This window comes from Perca flavescens, chromosome 4 (genome assembly GCF_004354835.1).
Source record: "Perca flavescens isolate YP-PL-M2 chromosome 4, PFLA_1.0, whole genome shotgun sequence".
Classification (NCBI taxonomy): Eukaryota; Metazoa; Chordata; class Actinopteri; order Perciformes; family Percidae; genus Perca; species Perca flavescens.
Window position 1 is genome coordinate 33784314 of NC_041334.1, and position 24441 is coordinate 33808754.

Below are 24441 nucleotides of genomic sequence, written 5' to 3' on the forward strand. Positions count from 1 at the left end.
CGCCAACAACCAGCTTATCTTGTTCTGCACAATGCTTACTGAACACTGAACTGAATATACGTCCTGCTCCTTTAAGACTTCCACATAGGGCCAGTTGAGAAATATGACTTGACTGTAGGAGGGTGGTGCTTAAACAAACAGTGACAGGGACTTGCCATGTGAACACAACCAAAGGGGTCTAGGTCAAGGAGAAGCTGAGATCAGCAGAATCAAGAGAATATCCTCCTCTCTGCTGTTTGTTAAAGACTTCTCTAACTGGAATTAAATATTTGTGACATTTTACATGATCTTAAATATTTGGATTTCTCTGAGGATACAGGTTTGACAGAATACTTGTTAAAAACAAATTGGCGGGTATTTAAGTTCAGTGAACAAATAGTCCTAGTGTAGTTTAAACAAGTGTTATTTGTTTTATAAGCTGTATTGTGAAATTAGTGAGTGGAGTCCATTCAGGGGTTGCGTTGCCCAGGTCAACCAGACGCGCCAGCGGTGCTCAAGGATTCCTCTCAGCTTACGCAATTACCGGAGGGCGGCAGGCGTCATCGCATTGCTTTGGGGACTTCACTCACGGTTTCTTCTCCAGAGTACAACTGGTGACAACAACCCGGCATTAACATGCTCCAAAATGGGAACGGAAATGAGAAGCCGCTCCAAGCGCCAAAGGCTGAGGCAGAGCCGGACTCCCCGGCTGACAACCCGAAACAGCAGCAGCCCGCTCCCCCGGCTACTGAGAAAGAGGACGCGGACAGCGAGTCCACACACTTCGCCATGCCCGTTTATCCCAAAGCGGAGATAAAGCGCCATGCAGTGACGGACGATTATAAGATCTCCAGTCAGGTTCTGGGTTTAGGGATCAATGGCAAAGTCCTACAGTGCTTCAACAAGAAGACAGGAGAGAAGTGCGCACTAAAGGTAGGCTATACTGAAGTTGGGATAGACCCACTATGTGCTCAGTTTACACACCTCATAAGTAACGTTACACTAGTAGCCCGGGTCAGTAGCCTATAGCGCCTTTGAACCATATAATTTAAACATTGATTCACTTGCGGTATAAAAAGAAGACTTTTTTGTGTGTTTTTCCAAAATGATCATACTTGAAAAATTGTTTTACTTGTGTGTTTACAAAGTTGATATAAGGAATGTTTGACAGAGTCTGGAAGTTGTTTTAGGCCTACTCACTGTCCAGTCAAATCCGTCGGTCAGTTTGGAATAGGCAGCAGGAGTATTTTGAGTATTTCATTTTGGTGGTAAACTTAGATACACGTTTAGATTTAGACCATGAATGAAGCCCTTTTAAACAAGGATGAAATGTAAATGGGAAAAAAATGTAATTGTTTTTTATTTACTGTGTTGTTAGTGCCAACTTGATATGGAAACACTGTTTGGTCAGCTGTGTGTTAGATCTGTCTGTGAGCTTAGAGCTGGAAAGTGGGTTCACTTGTGAGTCTGTAGCCAAGATTCAAAGGCATTTTCACCTTTACTGAGGTCAGATTTCTGTTACAGACATACAGAACTCAGACTAACATAGTGACAAACAAAATCCATAGGCTACTATATGCGTCAGCTTGTGTGTGTAATTTTGAAGGACTATGACTGGTGTACAAGCATGTATAGGCTCTCCTTTTTATGTGTACCTGCTGTTCACATTGGGTTTGACACATAGGCCTTATAAGATCACATGCGTTACATGTGGACAGGCTAAACATGATCATGGATCTGTTTTGTGGAATCTCAGTCTATCACTGGATCAAATGCAACGTCTGTGTTTTAAGCCCCCAACGTCTCCTTACAGGCAGCGCTGCCTGAAAGGCACTAGGATTAGGCAATGGTTAGGGTTAAGGTTAGGTTAGGTGCCTTTAAGTCAGCGGTCACAGCGCTGCCTGGAAGGAGACATTGGGGGCTTAAAACACCACCGAGAGATCAAATGCAAGTTAAAGGGACAGTTCACCCAAAAATCCATATGTTTCCTCTTACCTGTTAACCTGACTCCGCCAGATGGATCGCTTCGCATTTGCTCGGCATATCCATCTGGGAACTTTCCGTTGGAGAAATTTTGGGAAGGGGCGAAAATACTGGTTAGCTGATTGGATAAACCATCTGTCTATCACCACCTATGTTGTTGATAGACGGGGCCAAATCAACCAATCAGATTAAACTTTTGCCGAAACCAGTCGGGAGAAGAGCAAAAACATCTTTTCCTCCGAGAAAAGCCTCAAGTGCCGTTTTTTGATCTTCTTTCAATGAAGGAATACTTTCTAATTTGGATAAAACGTGCGCGATCGCTACGCTCATCTCATCCGTGGAAGCTGCCATGTTGCTTAGACTAACAGTTGCTTCTCGTTGCGTCACACCTAAACCCGCCTCAAAACCAACACTGATTGGTCAGTCGTTTGGCGAACGGCTCCAAATTTTCTCTATCTCAAGATGCCAGACTGATCTGCGAGTAGAAAACTGGAGCTCGCGAGATCAGGACGGTCTCACGAGGCTACTTACCTGTAGTGCTATTTATCAATCTAGATTGTATTGGTGTGAGTTGCCCAGTGTTGGAGATATCGTCCACAGAGATGTCTGCCTTCTCTCAGATATAATGGAGCTAGATGGTACTCAGCTCGTGGTGCTCAAGGCTCCATAAAAGATACAGTTGAAAACAGCAATGTCTCTTTACAGAAATCATGATTATTATGATAATTAAGATAATTGGCAATTGGACCTCGGGGACGCGACTGATCATTTCCACTGGCTTTTCTGCCGAGAGTCGGCCGTCTGGTTGGTGTGTAACCACTTTAAGAAGCACAAGCCTCTCATCCATGAGTATGCTTCCTTCTGCGTGGTGATACGGTTGGCGGGTGTAGTTCGGTAGAAAGAAAATAATTCCTACATGAAATTGCTCACAACCAGGTCTGTGGATTATCTTGAGTAACTGAGTCATGATTTCTTGAAAGAGACATTGATGTTGAGTTTTTCAAATATTGTGGCGCTTTGAGCCCCACAAGCTCAGTGCCATCTAGGTCCATTATATCTGAGAGAAGGCAGACATCTCTATGGACGATATCTCCAACACTGGGCAACTCGCACCAAAACAATCTAGACCGATTAATAGCACTACAGGTAAGAGGAAAAATATGTGTTTTTGATTTTGGGGGTGAACTGTTCCTTTAAGGGGTGCACAGGCACCCAGCCATATGCTCTGATATGTTACGCTGCTTCATAGAGACACGTGGATTTTGACAACCTTGTACTGGGAGCAGTGGAAACTTGGGCACGCCTTCATACACGGGTATAGTCACACAAGCATGGGTCGTCAGGCTGTCACCACCGGGGCACAGACTTGGAGAGATTTATTGGCTTACAGTAATCCATCTGGATCTGAGCTGCCAAACCAGGCAGCAGCAGTGGCACAAGCAGAGCTGTAGACCCCAGGCTGAGAGAAACAGGATGAGAAAGAGAGTGAACTGCAGCAGAAAATAGGAAGTCACAAACAAAAGATGAGAGGCCAAGAGGGATAGGATGCTTGGTAGCATAATGTCAGACTAAGAGCGGGAAAAAAACAATTATGATTTAGAAATGGCAGCAGAGAAAATGATGAAAATACATAAGTTGCTGAAAAATCTTCAGGCAACGCGATTTTTTATGTCAATGTAGCTGAATTTGTAAGAAAACACTGAGTTGGTTACATGGTACCACAGCACAAGTGTGTGTGTGTGTGTGTGTGTGTGTGTGTGTGCGTGTGTGCGTGTGTGCGTGTGTGCGTGGCTATAAAGAGAAGGTTTGTTAATCTGTGAAAATGTTTTTCTGTGTCGTCATGTAACGGCTGACTGCGTCCATAACAGCATCACCTGCTCGACCGACTTCAACTTCCTCCAGAGAAAGCTAACAGCGGGTCAGGATGAACCCAGCATTGAGAAAGCACCACAAACCCACCACTCTCATTGTCTGAAACCCCTTTGCTCTCTGAAGACCCTGACAAAAGGTTTGAGAGATGACAAAGGAAACACTCATGAAATCACGATACGCCTTTCCTATTGTAGCTCCTCTTGGCGACTGCGTGGGTTTGCTTGTGAATGGGATTGTACTGGACTGTACCTGACAGAGTTTTTATTCTACTTTATTGCCATTCAGGCTAATTTACAACCTTCCTGTATTTCTTTTAATCTCAAAGCAAACAGAAATAATCGAGAGTGTTTGATGTGGAGGGGGGCGAGAGAGTTGACCAGCTCACTGGCTTTTTAATTAAGTGTTGCTCTGAGCGCTGAACGTAATGGATGGGTTTAGGTTCAATCCACTTTGCAGCAGAGCTGGAGGGGAGCCATCCTGTTAATGTAATTCAGTTACAGTCGACAGGATTCTTTTAATTTGGATTTGCCTGACTACCGGGAGGAGAGGGACCTGGGAGAGCTCTGTGGTGCATAGCAGTCCTCTTGAGCACCTCCATTAACTGTTAATACATTTGGAAGCACGTATTCGGCCGCTGATTGTTCCATTTTACCGCCTGAAGAGCCTTCCAGCTTAGCGCATGGAAAAGCTGCAGGTCCGTGCAGGCTTCCATTTATAGTCAAAATCTTCCCTTCAACGTGTATGTGTGTGTTCACCCCTGTGGTTATGGCTTTGGCATCATGATGGTAGCACATCTGTTTCCTCTGGTTCCCACAGAGACCAAACTGTCATCGAAATTATCAGTGGTTTGGTCGGACACTGCATGGAAGAGATCTTATAGTGTGTTTGAAAACTGCAATCAGATCTTACGCAGGTTCGCTCCAGGCAACCAGCGCTGTTAAACAAGTTAATCAGTCTCAGAGGTTTGGGCTTATAAGTCTCCATTGATTCTTCAGCTGCTCATTGTGCAATTCCAGCTCATTATCTGCTTTCGACGGTAGCATACAGAGGTGATGTCCCTCCCGTTCCAGTAGGAAAACATAAAAACATATGTACGTTAGTGAACAGAAGAGACAAATATTTTTTTGATCCCGTTTGAATTGAGCCATTTTATTTCATTTCATGTATTTATTTAACAGTGACAATGCTCCTTAATCAACAGCAAAGCAACTGTAAATGAGCCAGATTTAGCTCAGCAGGCTAATTTTCATCTGTTGTGCCTGGCCAGTTTGAAAATGGCAACCTAAAAAAAAGAAATATGACAAAATGACATAAAAACAACATACACCGACCAACATTTAAAAAAAAACAATGCACAACATGCCATGAATTACACATATGATGTTTGTCAATTTAAAACATAATTTTGCAAGTTAGGAAGGTCTCAGTTTGTCGTAAAACCGCTCAGTGAACTACATATCTCTTCCAGCTAACTAGCTAGCTAGCTTAGCTCTGTTCTACACAAGGGGGTAAGCTTCGCTTCAGAACTCGAGCCATCTATGACGTCATTTTGTTGCTACAAAGCGATCACCTCTTGTTAGCATTCCACTGACCGACATTTTTTAATTACGTCACTTGACTGCGAATAACTTTACATCTGAAGCGTTTAAAGACTCTATATGTCCGTTGTTTATTTCTAAAGAAACACGACAATGTATAAAAGGCTCCATTACCTTGTAACTCACGTTATAGCTCCGTAGCAGACGCTTTTTTAAAAATAGGCTAATGATTTTGTCATAACCAAGGGACTTACTGTCGCACAGTAGAGGAATTACCGTATAGTACAGGAGAAGCTCACAGGCAGTTTGGACTTACATTAGCTGTTTAGTTTTAATTACTAATGTTAACTAGCATGTTAGTTAGCAATAATTAGCCTGTGTCTATGTTATCTCCTTACATACACCTACACTCTCCGTATCTGTAAGATTGGGAATGATTGAGATTTCTCTTGGCGCAGCTACCAGAAGACTTACAACTTTCAGACACGTTGCTCACGTCACATTCTCTCAGTTGGAGGCTGCGCAGTAAAGCTGGCCATCACCGGAAAAGTGCTTCTAATAGCCTTCACTGGTCTCCGTCCAGAGCAACGGGGTCTATTGGTCCACTGTCTATGGTTCTACAACACAATACATCTCTTTGCCTATAGGAGGTCTCACTGATCCACTGCCACCAGCTCTGTCTTTTGTTTTTTCTTTACTTTTCCCTCTTCCTTTACCTTTCCCTCGCTAACCGTCGCATCAACTGACCTCTGACTCTGCTCATGGAGAAAAATATGTAGCCTACGCTGTAAACATTGCCTTACACTATTAATCTCGTACAATATACAGAATAACGATAGCACTGATACTCGTACTGGAAGCCATGTTAATCTTGGCATACGGCCACCGTAGGAGTCAAAACGCGCTCGGAATGGGAGGGGCTCGAAAGTAATATTCAGTTGGTTGTCATATAGAATTTCACCACTAGATGGGAGAAATTCTTACACAATGTAGCTTTAAAGGTCCCATGACATGGTGCTCTTTGGATGCTTTTATATAGACCTTAGTGGTCCCCTAATACTGTATCTGAAGTCTCTTTTATATAGACCTTAGTGGTCCCCTAATACTGTATCTGAAGTCTCTTTTATATAGACCTTAGTGGTCCCCTAATACTGTATCTGAAGTCTCTTTCCTGAAATTCAGCCTTGGTGCAGAATTACAGCCACTAGAGCCAGTCCCACAATGAGCTTTTCTTAGTATGTGCCTTTTCTGTGTCTGTAGCTATTGACCTCATAAGGAGCAAGATTCCTGATTGGTCCATCTGAGCTTTCATTTTCTCAAAGGCAGAGCAGGATACCCAGGGCTCGGTTTACACCTATCACCATTTCTAGCCACTGGGGGACCATAGGCAGGCTGGGGGAACTCATATTAATGTTAAAAAAAAAACTCATAAAGTGAAATTTTCATGCCATGGGACCTTTAATGTTTTTATTGCCTAGACGGGACAAGGACTGGGGATTTTATTCAAAATGTTTTGTGTAAAGTACACGCAGTTTACCTCTGATGTCAAGGAAAATCTTTAATTCAGTTGAAAGTTTGTTGTGGGTGAGTTCGAGTTTTTTAAGTTTTTCAAGTTGTATTATACTGCAAAAAACGGTGTGTGTGTGTGTTTGTGTGTGTGTTAATTTCACAGTTTCAGTGACATGAGAAAATACTTTGAATGAGTATGTAGTTCTTCTCACAATTGAGTAGGCGGTCCTAATGGGGCCCAGGAAACATAGACGTACACACTGCTGTAAGAATGTTGCCAAATGTGGCCGAAACCACCTACGAATGCGGTCTGAGTGTTTGGATCTCAGTGCATCCGGAACTCATCGTGGGTGCATTCACACCATTGACATATATAAAAGATTCACACCCGTACTTAGAGCTATCCACTTGTGATTCGATCGCATAGATTGGAGTTTAATACCTGGGGGGTCAGTGTAACGCTTATCAGTTAAATTTTCTAAGCACAAATGGACATTTGGAAAAACAGAAAAATGGGTTCCAATATCCAATTTTTCCTTTTTTTACGCCTTGACAATAAAAAAAATTGGATCTTTAACCTGTTTTTCCAATTTTCTGTTTTTATTCAGAAGATCAGAAATTTAGAAAATCATTTTTTCAAGGTGTAAAAAAATAAAAAATTTGATATTTGAACCCATTTTTCAGTTTTTCCAAATGTCCGTTTGTGCTTAGAAAATTTAACTGATAAGCGTTACACTGACCCTGGGGCACGTTCAATCTCAAAACGGTGTGCACCGTTTTGCTATGGTTTCCTGGTTGAACAACATGTTTCCTCCGAGCAGTGTGAAACGGCGTGGCTGAGTTATGTCTTCTCTCGTTTGGGGGGTGTATCTCGTTTATTGGCTATGTCACAGGTGATACCCAATCAGCAGAGACGTGTATGTAAACTTATGGTAATAAAAAGGCAGAGTGCTTGCACACACAAAGGGGTGTTCAACGCACCCCCGTTTTAGTTTAAAAAAAACGTGTTGCTACGTTTTGTCGGGGCTGAACGTGGCCCAGGTGAAAACGGGGTCTATGACTAAATACCTGCAAAACTGATGACCTTGATGATATTCCTTTCAGCCTCAACTGCACTCTGTGTTTAGTGCTAATTAGCAAACTAAAAAGAGCTTGTGGCCTGGCTAGTGTTAGCATTCAGCTCAAAACACTGGTGTGCCTACGTACAGCCTCAAAGAGCTGCTAGCATGGCTGTAGTCCTGTTAAAAACTGATTTTCAAAAAAGCAGCGATGCTATATTAGTGTTATTATTACTGCCATCATTTCATAAGCTACATGTAGTGGAGTAGTATAGCATTAGCAACCCTTAAAGCTTTAGTGCGTAACTTTTTGATATTAATAAAAGTCCGTTACATTCAAGCCATTGCCAAATGAGTTGCTACAAAGCTAATTAAGACTATCAGCTCCACACAACTCTCTCAGAAACTACGCACTATAGCTTTAATGGTATACTGTTATTGCTGCACAAAGCAGGTATATCATTAGAGCATGATATATTGTACAGTAACACGGTATATTAACATTTCCTAGACCACTTTGCTTCAGACTTTATGAGCGGCACTTTATTGGTAGTAAAGATAAACCACCTTTTTATCAAGACATACAGACTAGCGCTCTTTGAACCGATAATATTTAATAGAGTGTAAACATGTTAGAGCTGTGTGTGTGTGTGTGTGTGTGTGTGTGTATGGTGAGGAGGGAGGGAGAGTGTGCTGTTAAACTCGGGCATTATCAGATCAAGGTGTGTGTTTCCAGTGTGTGTTACAGTCTCTATGGACAAAGACGTTTAGTCTCCATGATATCGCCTCACATAAGAAAAGAGTCCATCAAAAGATGAACTATGTATGTCTCAGTCTTCTAATCACCCCCTCAGTGTTTTATATGTGTATTTAATCCAACACAGTCCTCTATTATTGTAGCCGATACTAGTTCCCTGCAGGAAATTAAGGAAACCACCTTGCATGCTGTCTGCTCTGATTAAAGTCATAAAGCGATAAAATGACACAGCAGAAACAAATCGGCCCACTGCTTTGTTTTAAAAAATAGCTGACACTCATGTAGTAGCAGATCAGACAAAGAAGTCACAGGAAATCCTCAACTTCTAGTTTCGACACCCTGCTGCTTCCGAAACCCTCGGCCCTCACTTCCTCTTTGACATTAGAGAGCTGAAACACAACGTTACTGTATGAGCTGTTATCTGACATTTGGAATTTACCAAAATATGTGGAATTATTTCCTTTCAATTCATAGAATTGAAAAATGTTTTGTGTGTGTGTGTGTGTGTGTGTGTGTGTGTGTGTGTGTGTGTGTGTGTGTGTGTGTGTGTGTGTGTGTGTGTGTGTGTGTGTGTGTGGGAGTGTCCTGTTCAACATAGTTTGTGTGTGATGTATTCCAGGCTCAGGCCTTTTGAACAACAGGAGATCACTCCATCCCTGTCACGTCCAAAAATACACTCTGACTCTAGATATGTATGATGTCAAGGGCCACCACCTGCTGTGTGTGTGTGTGTGTGTGTGTGTGTGTGTGTGTGTGTGTGTGTGACTACATGTGTTAGTCCTACACGTAGTGGGTCAGGGAAGACAGTCTGTAATTGTGTTAATTGTTTTATTATTATAAGCTTTTACTCTTTCTTCTCTACTCTATTTTGGGTCACTTTTCACCAACTAAAAAAAGTAACCATAGGACGACATTGATCATATAGGTAACAACATAAAGGAAATTGTATTATATATTGTTTTGTTGTTGACTAAATGAGTATAATATCTGACATGATGTTGTAAATAGGAATAGGTGATATTTTGACATAATTACGATATAAATACGTTTTTTTTCTGATATTAACAGTGCTACAACTAACAACCATTTTCATTCTCGGTTAATCATTTTATACAATATTTTAAAACAGCCATCATTCAGTTTTCTAAAGCCTTTCCTAGAGACATCTTTAGATTGCTTGTACTGCATGCGCTGAATATTATTCTAGTATTATGCTATATTCATCATGCTCTCTCTCTCTCTCTCTCTCTCTCTCTCTCTCTCTCTCTCTGTGTCTCCCAGATTCTCTACGACAGCCCCAAAGCCAGACGAGAGGTGGAGCTCCATTGGCGAGTATCAGGAGGGCCGTATATTGTTCGCATCCTCAGCCTGTATGAGAACATGCATCAGGGAAAGAAGTGCCTGCTCATCATCATGGAGTGGTAGGAGTCACATTTTACCACTCTAACCATCAGTTTACACACTCTGACATAACGGGATACTTGCTTAACAACCATGTAATATGTCTTAGAAAGATTGCAAAAATGAGACCTGCTCAGATCAGAACTTAGAGGTATGATCATGTCACACCTCTTTACAATGGCTTCCTAATTGCTTTTAGATTGATTTGAAGATCTGGTTGATTCCTTTCAAGTCTATTCATGACCTGGCTCCATATTATATTTTATATCTTTTCATTTCTTATAAACCTTTGAGTAGTTTAAGATCCTCGGGCAGAGTCAAGTTGAAAACTAAAGGGGACATAGCTTTTGCAATCAGCAGGCCCGAGGCTCTGGGACAACCAGACCCAGGAAATAAAGCTGTCTTAGTCAGGGATCTAAGTTGCCAGTTTGTGTTATTAGTTTTTAATTTCTTGTGTATTACATACATTTTTCCTTTCATGTATTTTAGGCTTTTAGTTTTATTTTATTCTCTTTTGTTTTTAAATGTGTTCCTTTTTTATTGTAAAACACTTTGTAACTGTGTTTTAAAAGGTGCTATAATCAAGTTTAATATTATTATTATTATTATTATTATTATTATTATTATTATTATTATTATTATTATTATTATTATTTTTATTATCAAATGTCAGTCATAAGACCTGCCCCTCAGACGAGACAAAGTAAAGACGTCGACACTGATGGTGAGATAAAGGGAAAGAATTCCATCTGGGCTTCACGTCATGACAAACTGTCCATAAAAATACACAGAGTGACTCCAATGATGTAGTTGAATTTTGCTCTTTTTATTGCCTTCCATGTGTAAATTTAATAAAACACCATCATGATTCTGAGGAATAGAGAGAAAACACAGAGGCTGACAGCAGATACATGGCACTGTCTTCTGTTCAAGGGGATTTTAAATAATGACTAACTGGTTCTCATCATACTGAAGGAGCAGCTGTTTGTGTTGTATGTTGTGACCTGTGTGTGTGTGTGTGTGTGTGTGTGTGTGTGTGTGTGTGTGTGCGTGTGCGTGTGTGCGTGTGCGTGTGCGTGTGCGTGCTCTCAGCAATCTCTCGCTCCTTCCTGTATGAGTGAGGGTCAGAGGAGGATGACAGTACAGCCCACCGCAATCAGTTTAGCACACACACACACCCACACATTTCTCTCCCTGTTATCTGTTCATCTGTGTGCTCATGAACCACAAAAAGTACACTCTTACTTAATGCACACAAACTCACATCCACATCACAATCAGCACAAACACGGTTTCTGAGGACCAGAGGTGAGAGTTTCGGGCATCGGTGGTGGCTCTTTGACGCGTGGTTGTGATTCTGAAACTGTAACATTTATGGTATTGCGTGTCTGAACTGGATGTAGGTCATAGGTCTCACAATTCATCAGCTATTGTATTGTTATACAGTATATTATTGTCAAACTAATTATTTTTTTATAAAAACAGAAACAAATTGGACAAATAACCATATTACTGTTGAACTAATGTAAGCCAGCATCATTTCTTAAAAACCCTGTCGGTTCTTTTCAATAAGAACATTTTGGTACTTTATCTTCTTCCGTCTTTTGGTGTTTTTTTTCCTGTCTCAAAAAAGAATTTCCCTGTGGTATTTTTTTTAACTTGACTTTTCATTTCCCTTCGCAAGAAACTGAAAGCTTTAGGTGAAACTGTTTTGAGCTGCAAAACAACTCAACAGATTTCCACTGAAATCCAACTTTTTTACACCCAGTAGATCTACACACTGTAGATGTAAAAAAATATGTATTTATTGTGCTATGGATTTATTGTTATTTGCAATTTTGTATGAAAAATAACATATTTCTTTGGTTATGTCAGCTGATCGTACTGCACGTCATGTACTTTTCACCTGAGTTTATCTGCCATACTATAACTGTGGTGCTCTGTGCAGATGCAGATGTCTAAAAACACATTTATTTAGTTGTTCCATCCCTAATTTATCTCTAATCGCAGTATAGTGCATGACACCATTAGAAATGACTTACTGTAATTGAATGTTGACAAAACATTTTGAAAAATGTTCTTCCATTTTGTTTCTACAGAAGGTGAAAAATATAAAAATGGAAAACGATGATTTTGTGTGTTTGATTGTAGTATGGAAGGGGGAGAGCTGTTCAGCCGAATCCAGGCCAGAGGAGACCAGGCCTTCACTGAGAAAGGTGAGGACTGATAAATATTTCCAGGAAGGAGCAATACATGGCAGACATCTTGTATAGCATTGGACAGGCAAATAGAAAATGATATACGTTTGTTCCTTTCTTTTACGCGATCCCTGTTTTATTTGAATCTTTTGTTGTGCGATACTGGAATTGCGTCTGGTTTGAGAGAGTATGTTTTTCTCTATTCCTCCCAGAGGCTTCTGAGATTATGAGGGACATCGGCACGGCCATTGAGTATCTCCACAACATTAACATTGCACACAGAGACATCAAGGTGCAGAAAGCTCGAGATCATGACAAATATGATCCGTTCTGGGTCATTTAAGGACATTTTGTCATACTTTCTGTTCTTCTTTTGCCTCCTAACCAGCCAGAGAACCTGCTGTACACCACTAAAGAAAGAAACGGGGTCCTCAAATTAACAGACTTTGGCTTTGCTAAGGAGACAACGCTACACAACCCTCTACAGACCCCCTGTTACACACCGTACTATGTGGGTAAGTTGCTTTATGCTGTTTTGGAAAGAGTTTCTTCTTTTTTAAGGAAAGGTGTGATGGATTCGGTATATGGTATTTCTCCCAAGGTTAAAGGAGGACAGATTTTGTAATATGGAAAACAATATACAATATTTTTCCCACTCAAAATGTTTATATATATTTCTGTGTGTTTGTGTTTTGCCAATGATAAGCTCCTGAGGTTTTGGGTCCAGAGAAATATGACAATTCTTGTGACATGTGGTCTCTGGGCGTCATCATGTACATCCTGTGAGTACTGGGCGTGTGGATGGGTGGGGGAGCAGTGTGGCTATAACCACAGATGTTTTTGTATGATGCATTCTTTAAATGGATGCCTTCAAACCAAGCGGAGGTGAATCTTTTTAAGGTTTTAAAGTTACTCTGTCTGTCTGACTCTGTAGGTTGTGTGGCTTTCCTCCATTTTACTCCAACACGGGCCAGGCCATTTCTCCGGGGATGAAGAGGAGGATCAGGATGGGCCAGTATGAATTCCCCAACCCAGAGTGGGCTGAGGTGTCACAGGAAGGTGAGAAGGACCCCCCCACACACACACACCACCCCACCACCCAAAAAAAAACCAACAACACACAGGCCCCTGTTCACACTGACACTCGTTTGAAAATGCTTGTTTTTCTCTCATTTGTTTTTCTCATTTCAGCCCTGCAAATGTAGGTTATCAATAACATTCTCCAGAACTAGGGCTAGTTAACGTCGAAATGATCGTGATAATAACGACTTAGCGCAAATTCCTCTTAACGCTGCTAATTGTTTTGACGCGCGATTAACACATGCACATTCGGTGAATTTGGGCCTCAGACCTCTCAGCAGTTTCGGAAAGGAAGCGATGCAGCAGTAACGTTGTAGATGGCTATCACAAACAAACCTCCTTGGGCAGAAATGAATAAAGGAAAGGCAAGTTCAGTTTCAAAGTCCTTCCAGATGGTTATTGACAAGATTTAAGTGATTTGCACGTACTGTCGATGTGAATTACACACTGTACATTGACTCTTTACTACATCTCAGCATTTATACAGACTGTCTATTCAAGCACATTGTGTTATTTCTGATCTACATCAATAACTAACTAGACCACAATTTGCACTACAAGTATATTGACTCTTCACTACATTTCAGCATTTATATAGCCTGTCCATTCATATATATTGCGTTATAACTGATCTACATCAATAACTTACTAGATCATTTGCACTTTATTTTTTTTTTATTTATTTTTTGTTATGTTTGACTCTTCACTACATCACAGCACTGTTATACACTGTCTATTCATGCATATTGTGTTATTACCATATAAATTTCGCATATCCATCGTCTCACTCACACCTCACTTTGCACTGTCTTTGTAGTGCCTACTTAATCTGCACTTTATGTAGCCTATTGTATTCTGTATTCCTGTATTGTATTGAATGTGAAACTGTATGTTGTCTTGCACGCTTATGCTTTTCTTGGCCAAGTTGCCGTTGCAAATGCGAACCTGTTCTCAACGGCCTACCTGGTTAAATAAAATTAAAATTAAAATGTAGTTACCACCGGAGTACGTTGAGTCTCAAGTACCACTTTTGGTGGACTAGAAACTGAATGGCCCTTTGGGGATAAATAAAGCCCTCTGTATCTGTGTGTATCACTTGCTGGCCAAGCATTCGGCTGATGCAGAGAATCCTCCTTCCCCTCGCAAAAAGACAGGCCACGCTGGATAGTTTGCAGACGCCTTGATGAATGTTCGTATACTTGTACAATGTGTCCATTGCTGTAATGCACGAGGTCCAAAAAATGGGATGTTTAGTTAACCTTTACAAGTGTAAAGTGGGACTATACATTGTGTTTTCTCAGTATTACCAAGTAATGTTACACTCAGTTCAAATGCCCATCTGTTGTTGCTTGATGGACTTGGGTTTGCCATATTATGCTGTCAGCATATTTTTTGAGCAAACAGTACCTTTGAGGTTGTTCTGGAGAATATACTAGACAATATTTGTCATTGTTTCGGATTGTTGCAATAATAGTAAACATTTGCATAAAAGCAAACATATTTGTCTGCTTCCATGTTAATAAGAGCATTAAAAACTTGAAAAATATCCCTTTTAAATTACATTTAGAACCAACACAACCTGTGTTTTACTTCTGAAGACTTACAACAAAGCAATTGCCCAAACCCCTCTATGAGACATCTTACAGATAATTTAAGAGACAACAGCCAGCTGGTGTCATCCTCCTAACCAACAGCAATGACGGTGCACAACTCTTGTCTTGCGCATGCTGTGGTTTTTCAATTTTTTCAATCAATCTATCTCACCCTTCTCTCTCAAGCAATCCTGTTTGCTGTGAAAGTAGACCATTCTGTCCCTGAGACCAGGAGAAGTTTCATGCGGCACAAGATTTGCATGTGTCTGTATTGCTACTAATAATGCAATTATCTTTGCATTGCCTTTGCTTTTCCAGCCAAAGATTTGATCCATCAGCTACTGAAGACAGACCCAAACGAGAGAATGACCATCATTCAATTTATGAACCACCCCTGGATTAATGTAAGTATCTGTGTGTCAAGTACAGATAGACATTGCATACTTCCTGTACTGCTTTCTGTTTGTCTGTGCATCTGTTGGCTCATATCTACATCTGTATGTATGTCTGGGTGTCTGTTTGCACTCTGCAGCAGTCCATGGTGGTTCCCTCCACTCCGCTCCACACCACCCGGGTCCTGACTGAAGACAGAGAGCTGTGGGAGGATGTGAAGGTCAGAAGCACAACAACACTGACCCCCTCTGGTCATATATATGCATTACAACCTGTCACTGCTGGGCTGTCAAAGCTTTAGGTTAGCCCCAGTGTAGTCTAGTATTGCCAGACCTTCCTCCACAGCGCGGCAAAGGAGGGTCTGGCTAGTCTACACAGCATTCCGGGATGGGAGAAAAACGTGCTCTGGTTTATTGGCATTTCTTTAAACCAATCGCAATCGTCATGGGTGGCGCTAAGCGCCCGTCAGAGGCACGGTGTCGCTGCAAAATAACCTCGGGAAGGAACTTGTTTTGGTGGAACGTGTATACGTTCAAAAGTAGTTTTAGTCGTGCAACAGAAAACTCAGATTGGACAGATAGTCTAGCTAGCTGTCTGGATTTACCCTTCAGAGATCTGAGGAGCAGTTAACTATAGCCCTCACAAATCGAGTTTAAAATGCCAACACAAAGAAAGCTAATGGACATCCAGGCGAAAAGAGTGACATCCGGTGGCATCGGCGCAATCCCCGAAGTGGGATGTCGTGGAAAAAGATTAGCCCCAGTGTGACTCCAGCAATTACGTATTACGCTTCTGTAAAATTTAGGGGCTACTGAGAGAAAGATTTTTAAAAAGTGGTCAAAATCAATGGTGCAGAGGCAGAGATAGTCTCTAGAAAGAGGCAGGCTCTATAGATGCTGGATTTTCCATAATACAACATGAAAGTTTATTTCATGCATGCCTGGGAACTACCCATATGTTTCAAACTCTTCTCCCTCAGTTTGTACTACTTTCTGTTAAAATTTGGAGTCACCAAGCCCAAGCTGAGATACTCCCTGATGACATATAACATCATCATGACCACTTTCTCAGCCTTTACAAAGCTCCTCCAGAGCCACAAAAGACATACAGTTTGTATGTCAGTAAGTAAGTAGTAATCTTACACTGATTTTCATGTGTTAAATCAGTTGAGTGCCCCTTTTATGATTATAATGATTATCAAAAGGAAAATGAATGAAACTAATTAAAATGTTTCAAACACAAAATGCATCAACATCTTGACACCCCGATGGCCACCAGGGGGGAGCAGTGGTCACAGTCTAGTCTGTACAATGAGTTAGTTCAGTGTAACATTTAACACAAACACACACACGTAAACACAAAGGAGCTCTACTGCCCTGCGCAAATTTTCTTTCTATGATTCACACAAAGAAATGTGTTCAAATAACCAGGACGCTGTTTGCTCTCGTCAAGTCACTGTGGGGTTAATTTCACATTTCTTAACAACAGCTGAATGAGAGAGCTTGAAGTGATAAGGTATGAAAAGAACATTTCTCCAAAATGTGACGCACACAATACACCACTGTTTGATTCTGCAATGGGCAATGCTCTGTTGTGTAAAAATTTCACCGATTGCACTCCTGAACAACCACTTCTCAAAAAGCACAAAACGGATACATTCTTTCTACATAGGTAGTATAGATTAGGGGTGGGGGAAAAAATCGATACAGCATAGTATCGCGATATTTTTCGTGGCAATACTGTATCGATACACAGACGGCAAGTATCGATCTTTTATGATATATGTCTTGGTCAGTCTGTCTGCTTGACAATCACATTTTGCACCAAGAAAATTGAAGTGAGATGAACAAACAGAGAAATGTATCTTTTTAGATACAACAGATGTTGACAAAATTGTCCTTTCGGGACATCATTTGAAATTGGGAAAAATCTGAAGTTGGAAAAAAAGGTAATATATTGCAATATATCGCAGACTATTGCAATATCTTTAAAATCGCAATAATATCGTATCGTGACATAAGTATCGGGATAATATCGTATCGTGAGGCCTCTGGTGATTCCCACCCCTAGTATAGATCACAACTGACAAGAGGCACTATATCATGAACCATGAAGGATGAAGAGTTTGAGGGTTAATATTTCCAGGGCTGTAGCCTGTTGGCCTGTATTTGCTCCAGCTTCTCTTGGCCTTGGCCAGTGATTACTTGATCTTTCCCCAACTCATTAAAATATTCCCAGATAGGTCCATGTTTGTTTATTTTTCATACTGTGTAGTATGGAACAGCCCTTAAAGGAGTAGTTTGACATTTTGGGAAACACACTTATCCGCTTTCCCATAGTTGAAAGTTTAAGAAGACTGACACCACTCTCAAGTCTGTACGTTAAGTATAAGGCTAAAGCCAGCAGGCGATTGTCTTAGCGTTAATTACGCTACCCACCTCATAATGAGCTTAAAATCAAGATCTATATCGGAAACACATGTAGAGTCAATTACAGCTCCACATACACACACACACACACACACACACACACACACACACACACACAGTAAAACAACCTACATATTGTCATTTTAATGAAGCTTTTAAAATGCAAATGTTTGTACCCGAATAAACGGAAGTTTTATTAAAGCAGTCTCAGAAAACTGAAACACACACTGTTCTTTCTTTTCATCCTTTTGTGCCTCTAAAAGTCTGCGTAACCAGCCTAGCTCTGTCTAAATATCATAAAATCCACCTACCATGTTGTATCTTATCTCATTTCATTTTTTTTTAATTCATACAAAAACCATTGTGTAAAAATGTTAAGTTGCTATTTTTACCGGGGGTTATGTCTTGGCCAGGAGCGTGGCCCCTGGTTGAACTGCAACTTGACCTCTTTACACTTCGTTTTTTGTGTGGATTAAACAATGAATGTACATGTTAATTGGAAAGCTTTAGAGCTGCTGATAGGAGGATCTTATTACCTTTCGATAAAGCTAGGGTAGCGGTTTCCCCCCCAGTTCCAGTCCTCATGCTATGCCAAGCTAAGCTAATACCACAGATTTACTCTACAAATGTGAGAGCGGTATCAATCTTCTCATTTACCTATCAGCAAGAAAGATAATAAGCGTATTTCCCAACACGTCAAATTATTGCACTATTGCATGTATGCACTTATCTCTTGGATGTAGAGGGGTAAAAGTATAGCAATGTCAATCATTTAAAAAAACACTAAAGCACCAGTGTAACTCATGACATTTAAAAAGATTGGTTGAGAATAGGACTCAACAAGGGTTTACTTACAATATGACATTATTGTTCTGTATAGTACCCTCCCTCTGGTTGTAATATGTAACTCTAGAGTTACATATTACGCTGCTACACCTGATCCTCTGCCCTGTCTCTCATAGGAAGAGATGACCAGTGCTTTAGCCACCATGCGCGTGGACTACGACCAGGTGAAGATCAAAGATCTCGACACTTCCAGCAACCCGCTACTCAACAAGAGACGCAAGAAGGCCGCTGCGGGGGCCAAGAGTGGGTCCACGGTCTGCCAAAGTCAGTGAGACACAGAGGCCTGTTGGCGGAAATCCAGACAGCCAGTGATGACGAAAAGCAGCTCAGAAGTTGGAAAAGTTTATTTGAGCAGGAGAAGATCATTTAGAGACCTGCACGAGACCCTCGAGAGACTGGACGTTGGGGGAAGGTTCTCTGAAATAAAGGGACAACGTAGGAACAACAGCAAAGTCAGAGCTGGACATTTATACGACATATCAAGACATGATATCAAATGTTTCTCCTGTCAGTTTTAGAAATCAACAGCTCTGCTCACTGTGGGTCTTTTTAATTATTTTTGTGTATGTCATTTTTAGACCTTGCTGGTTTGTAAGAGTGTCTGTGTGCAGACATGAAGTATTTCTAGTGATCATGTTTTGTGTACTTAAATGCTGGGTTGCCTATTCGAGCTCTCCTTTGTAACTAGTGTGCAAATCACACAGACAGACTGACTGTGAAACTAGAACACTCACTATTACCTGCGTTGTCTTTTTTTTGTTTTTCAGGAATTAAAAGAACGTCTGACACTGTCTGCCTTGTTACTGTAATAACATGTAGCCTCCATACACTTCTACCCAAGGGAGTATTTTTTATTTAAAGCAAAAAATAAAATAAAATGGCCCCATACATATTACAAAGCAGTACGGTTTACTCACTGTCACTGCTTCAGATCATCATTGTGTCCTCCTAATGGAGCAATGAGAGGCAGCACACAAGCCTGTCTGCTTCCTGTCAGTGTGGGGCCAGAGGGTGTTATGTAAGCAGCAGTGGGGTAATGGTTTTTTTTGCTACATGGATGAGTTGTGACACTTTTACTTGAGAAAGATCTTGTGAAAAAAAAAAAAAAAAAATGGTGTGTTTATGGTGGTTAAACTAAATGCTTCCAGTAAATAGGGCCCACAGTTTTCACTTTAGGCTACATGAAAACCTGAGCAATGCAGTGCAGCCTTTTGCTAATGGAAACCTCATCTGTCAGATACATCCACTTGATGTAGAGACTGGATTTGTCCATACGGTTGTAAATAAAACGTTAGAAAAGTAAAGCTCCATGTGTGAGATGTTTTTCTGAGCACTTTGGAAGTATTGTTTTTGTAATGGTGCCTTTCAGGCTTTGTGAGGCCGCTATAAATAGCAGAAGTGGAGTAGTTATTTGGGACGCAGCCATCTGACTGGAAAAGGTCAACATTATTATGTTATGATATGGTGAGTAAGGTACCTTTCCCCCACTTCGATCACAAGGTCCACCAGCAGTATTTAGGGTATGGGTTAAAGGAAGCTTATCATACATACTACTTGCTGTAAACATGGGATGTCAGCCATGATTAGATGTGGCCCAAATAGAGCATGACCTCTCAGCTGTTGTTTGGTGCTCCACGTCTTTAAGTACAAACGTTCTCAGAGTGTATTTGTGGTTGGAATTTTCACAGTGCGTTGCAAATGACATACAGTATTTCCTTATAGTGAGGCAGTGATACTTTTTCTTAGTAAGCCATTTTGTAGAGAAAAGTGCAGTCATGATTACAGCATGTATCTGTTTCCCTAATATGTTAACATTACAGTGTCTTATACACATCTACTTGTGTTTTTCCACCAGTCATGGCATTGACACCAGTGGTGGAAGAAGTATTGAGTACTAATACCACACTGTAAAAATACTCTATTACAAGTAAAAGTCCTGCATTGAAAATGTTACTTAGTAAAAGTATGTAAGAATCATCAGGAAAATGTACTTAAAGTATTAAAAGTAAAAGTACTCAATGCCTCACACTTTAGAAACTGGAAACAAAAAAAGTGTCAAAAAGAGCATTAAAAGCATGATGAAAGGATTGAAAGTGAAATCATGTTAGCTGTACTTGTGGTCGGTTATTTTTTTGGGTAGTTTCATTTATGAAAAAACATCGTGGTTTATAAACTACATGTGTTTTGTGTGCAAAAATCTTAATTTGTAAAGTAACTAAAGCTGTCAGATGAATGCAGTGGAGTAAAAAGTATAATATTTCTCTCTGAAATGTAGAAAGTGGCACGAAAAGAAAAGACTCAAGTAAAGTACAAGTACCTCAACATTTGTACTTAAGTAAAATACTTGAGTAAATGTACTTAGTTACATTCCACCACTGATTGACACACAGAGAACACCGGAATACCAGTTCAGCCATGGGTCAGTTTTTTTTTAGCACTATTCACAGGAGGTACATAGGGATATGTTAAAATACTTTTGTTTGATTGATTTCGATTCTTTTCGGAGTTAGATTAATTCATAAAACTGGTTTCTTCTTGCCTGTGAAGCTTCAGTGCAAGTCTCAGCAGTAACTCAAGGGTTTAGAGATGATGTCCTTGAATGATGCATGGAGTCTGCTGTTTATGTAACAGTCAGAGACAAGTATCTCCTGATAAAAAAAACACATATCTCTCTCAAAAGTTGTCTGAAAGTTGTATGAAATAGCCTGGTGTGTGGAGCAGGATTAGGCGTGAACATTGATTAATACATGTTCATGTAAGGCTGTTTTCAATTGATTTTTATATTTATGGTAGTGGCCAAAAAGTCCCCATCCCAAAAAAAAAGGAACATTTCAAATTAAGGGGCCAAATAATTAAGGTAGATGCCCTATACACATCAGGTCATGTTAGCTGGACACAGGACTATCTGAAATGTGGTATCTTATGCTAAGCCGTGTGATAAAGCACAGGTAGTACAGAATGTTACACAGTGAGTGTGAGAGGAATGGGAGTCTTGGGTGTGAGATGCGCAGGGGGGAGTGTAGGATGGGTGGAGGTGGGCTGGGGGGATCAATTTGCTCTTGAGGGAAGAATGTGTTAAAGGTCAGTTGATAGCCAACTGTTTCCATCATGCTCGGATCATGTTGTCTGAAACTGTCTGACAACATGATCTGTGTGAGCTCGCTGCGTTCCCTTTCTGGATGTTTCATGGCTTTCGTGGTGTGTAGACCTCAATGATTCCTTTCTCTCTCCTCTATCTTCTTTGTGTGTCTGTGTGCGTGCGTGCGTGCGTGCATGTGTGCGTGTGAGCTTGCTCGACAATCAGTGTCATCACTATCACAGGCTGTTGATAGGGGTATCATTACTGCCACTGAAATAGCCTCAAGCCTCAGTGCTTCCAGTACTATCAGGGTAAATTATTTTAAATTGGTGATACTGTATATAGTACGTCAATTTAGTACTTTAATATTTAGGTATTCAAGTACACCTCCCCCTCAACCTGCATCCACCTTTAACTTTTTAATGTCTCTTGTTTTGTACCTTTAAATCAATGGATTGATATGTTTTTGACACTCATAGGAAGGAAAAAAATACTTTTTAATAATCAAAATCAAAAACTAATATTTACAAATTGAGCACAAAATAAAAGTCTCGCCCATCTGAGCCATGAAACCCTGCAGCTGATTCACAGTGTCCACAGGTCTCTTGTTTACTAATGCAGTGTTTCCTCTAGGATTTTTTTTAGCAGTGGGGGCAGATCTGTCGGACCCCCCGGCGCCCCGCCGCCAAATGTTTTACGTATTTATTCACCTCTATTCACACACATGAGGCATATTTTCATTTCGTTTTGATTGAACTGTATTTTTGAGGAACTGTAGGTCTACAACATGAATTTTACAAGAACTTCTTCATAGGGAAACCAAAACCCAAAGTAGGCTTTAATATGAAACCATTCATAATGAAACTAAATGCATATTTGACTCAGTGGCAAAGTTGGCAGCCTTGCTGTGTTCATCTGATTTTTCTTGGCTTTTGGAAAAATAACTCCAAGGCTCGGTCATAGGGGAATTCAGAAAGAGGTGGCCCATTAATGCTGAGTAGCATACATGCTGCTAGATGGACCCCTTGGGCCTGGACGTTTTGAAATGTATATGTGTAATAACTTTGCTAAATAAAAAAATACAATCCTGCATACCTGACTTTTCCTAAAATAGTCTGTATTTTCATTTAAAATTGTTTTTAGGCTATATACATTACACAAAAGGCAAAGAAAATACAATCACTTTTACCTATTTTGGCCATTTTCGCGGTTTTGTTTTTAATCTTTTGCGTGGTTGAAGATGCATCTTGGTTGCTTAGTAATAATCATAGTCTCTGTCAGAGAAACGTAACTAGCGGTCTCGAGTAACAAGCGTGGGCATTAAGGGCATTAAGGTGGTAGCCTATATGGGCAGAAGAGAGACAGAGAAAGAGGAAGCAGACGTGTTGTAGATGCAACCGGAGCAGAGTTAGTGGTTATTCATGTTATACCGTCGGCCCTGGAGGTAACCAGTCTCCGCTGGTTTTCTGATCACGGTCGGAAACGAAGCGATCAGGAGAGGTTAACTCATTGAATTGATTTTAACAGCTGATTAACGTGCGCTTGTTTCCCCATGCGTTGATGCGCTCATCTGTTGACATTTCCGAATGCCTTCCTACAGTTGCTTAATAAAAAAGGGCTTTCCACACAACCAAACTTAGCCTACAAGTGTCATTAGTATGAGGAAAAAAAATGAGATTTTAACTGTGTCGGGCTCGGACACAAATGTCTTAATGCCTGCGGCTGTGGGGCTCGGGCCGGGTACGGTCACGGCTCTGTCGGACGCGGGCCGGCTCGGACAGAAAAATTCGGCCCGATCCGGACTCTGGTGGGCATCACCGATGGGCCGAAGGCAAAGCCAGAGTCGGTAACGCAGCGGCGCACGGTGCGAGCAGCGCCGCGCACCGCAGCAGACACCAAAACGGAGGCAGTGCCAGTTAGGTTAGGTTAGAAATGTTCAAATAACATAGCCTAGGAATAACATAGCCTAGGAATAACATAGCCTAGGAATAACATAGCCTAGGAATAACATAGCCTAGGAATAACATAGCCTAGGAATAACATAGCCTAGGAATAACATAGCCTAGGAATAACATAGTCTAGGCCTACTTTTAATTGTTATTTGGCTGTGAATTATGTTGAATGAATTTCCCCCAATATGTTTCATGAATGTATGAAACAATCACGGTTTAGCCTACTATGCCATGATATGATATGATATGATATGATATCAAGGGCGTTGTATTCAATCAACAGCCACGTGCAATTTAGCTAGCAGGTGAAGGTGAAACTAAAAATGTGTAAGAACTATAGACTAACACAGGCTTAAATGGACTGACAATATTAGTTATACGACTTACAGTTCTCAAGGATGCACACATGCCGTCTCAACTCTCTAACAATCACGGCTGATAGACGGCTTTTTTCTGATACCGTGGCGGGAGAAATCTAACCATGGCGGACCGCCACTTGCCAATCAACATAGAGAAAACACTGTAATGCCTGTCTCTCTAGGCAGATTTATACCTCTGCCATAAGTCTTACATTTTCTAATGACGGATCTGGTAACACTTTACAATAAGTTACACAAAAAAATAGGTAGTTAATGATTAGTTACTGTTTTTGAAAGGGTAAAACAGTAACTAATCATTAACTACCTATTTTTTTGTGCACCTTATTGTAAAGTGTTACCACGGATCTTACTGCACTCTGATGATTGGTAAATTACCTCTGACTAAACTTGTCACA

At 40.7% G+C, this 24441-nt stretch overlaps 1 protein-coding gene across 1 annotated transcript; it reads left to right on the plus strand.

Moving 5' to 3' along the window:
* Positions 1–147: 147 nt before the first annotated feature.
* Positions 148–19939, plus strand: mapkapk3 (MAPK activated protein kinase 3). The gene is made up of 10 exons (XM_028574825.1): positions 148–912; positions 9978–10117; positions 12249–12313; positions 12508–12587; positions 12684–12810; positions 13002–13077; positions 13230–13354; positions 15286–15371; positions 15500–15580; positions 18752–19939. The coding sequence occupies exons 1-10, from the start codon at positions 616–618 to the stop codon at positions 18905–18907; spliced, it is 1233 nt and encodes a 410-aa protein (XP_028430626.1). The 5' UTR covers positions 148–615; the 3' UTR covers positions 18908–19939.
* Positions 19940–24441: the final 4502 nt, after the last annotated feature.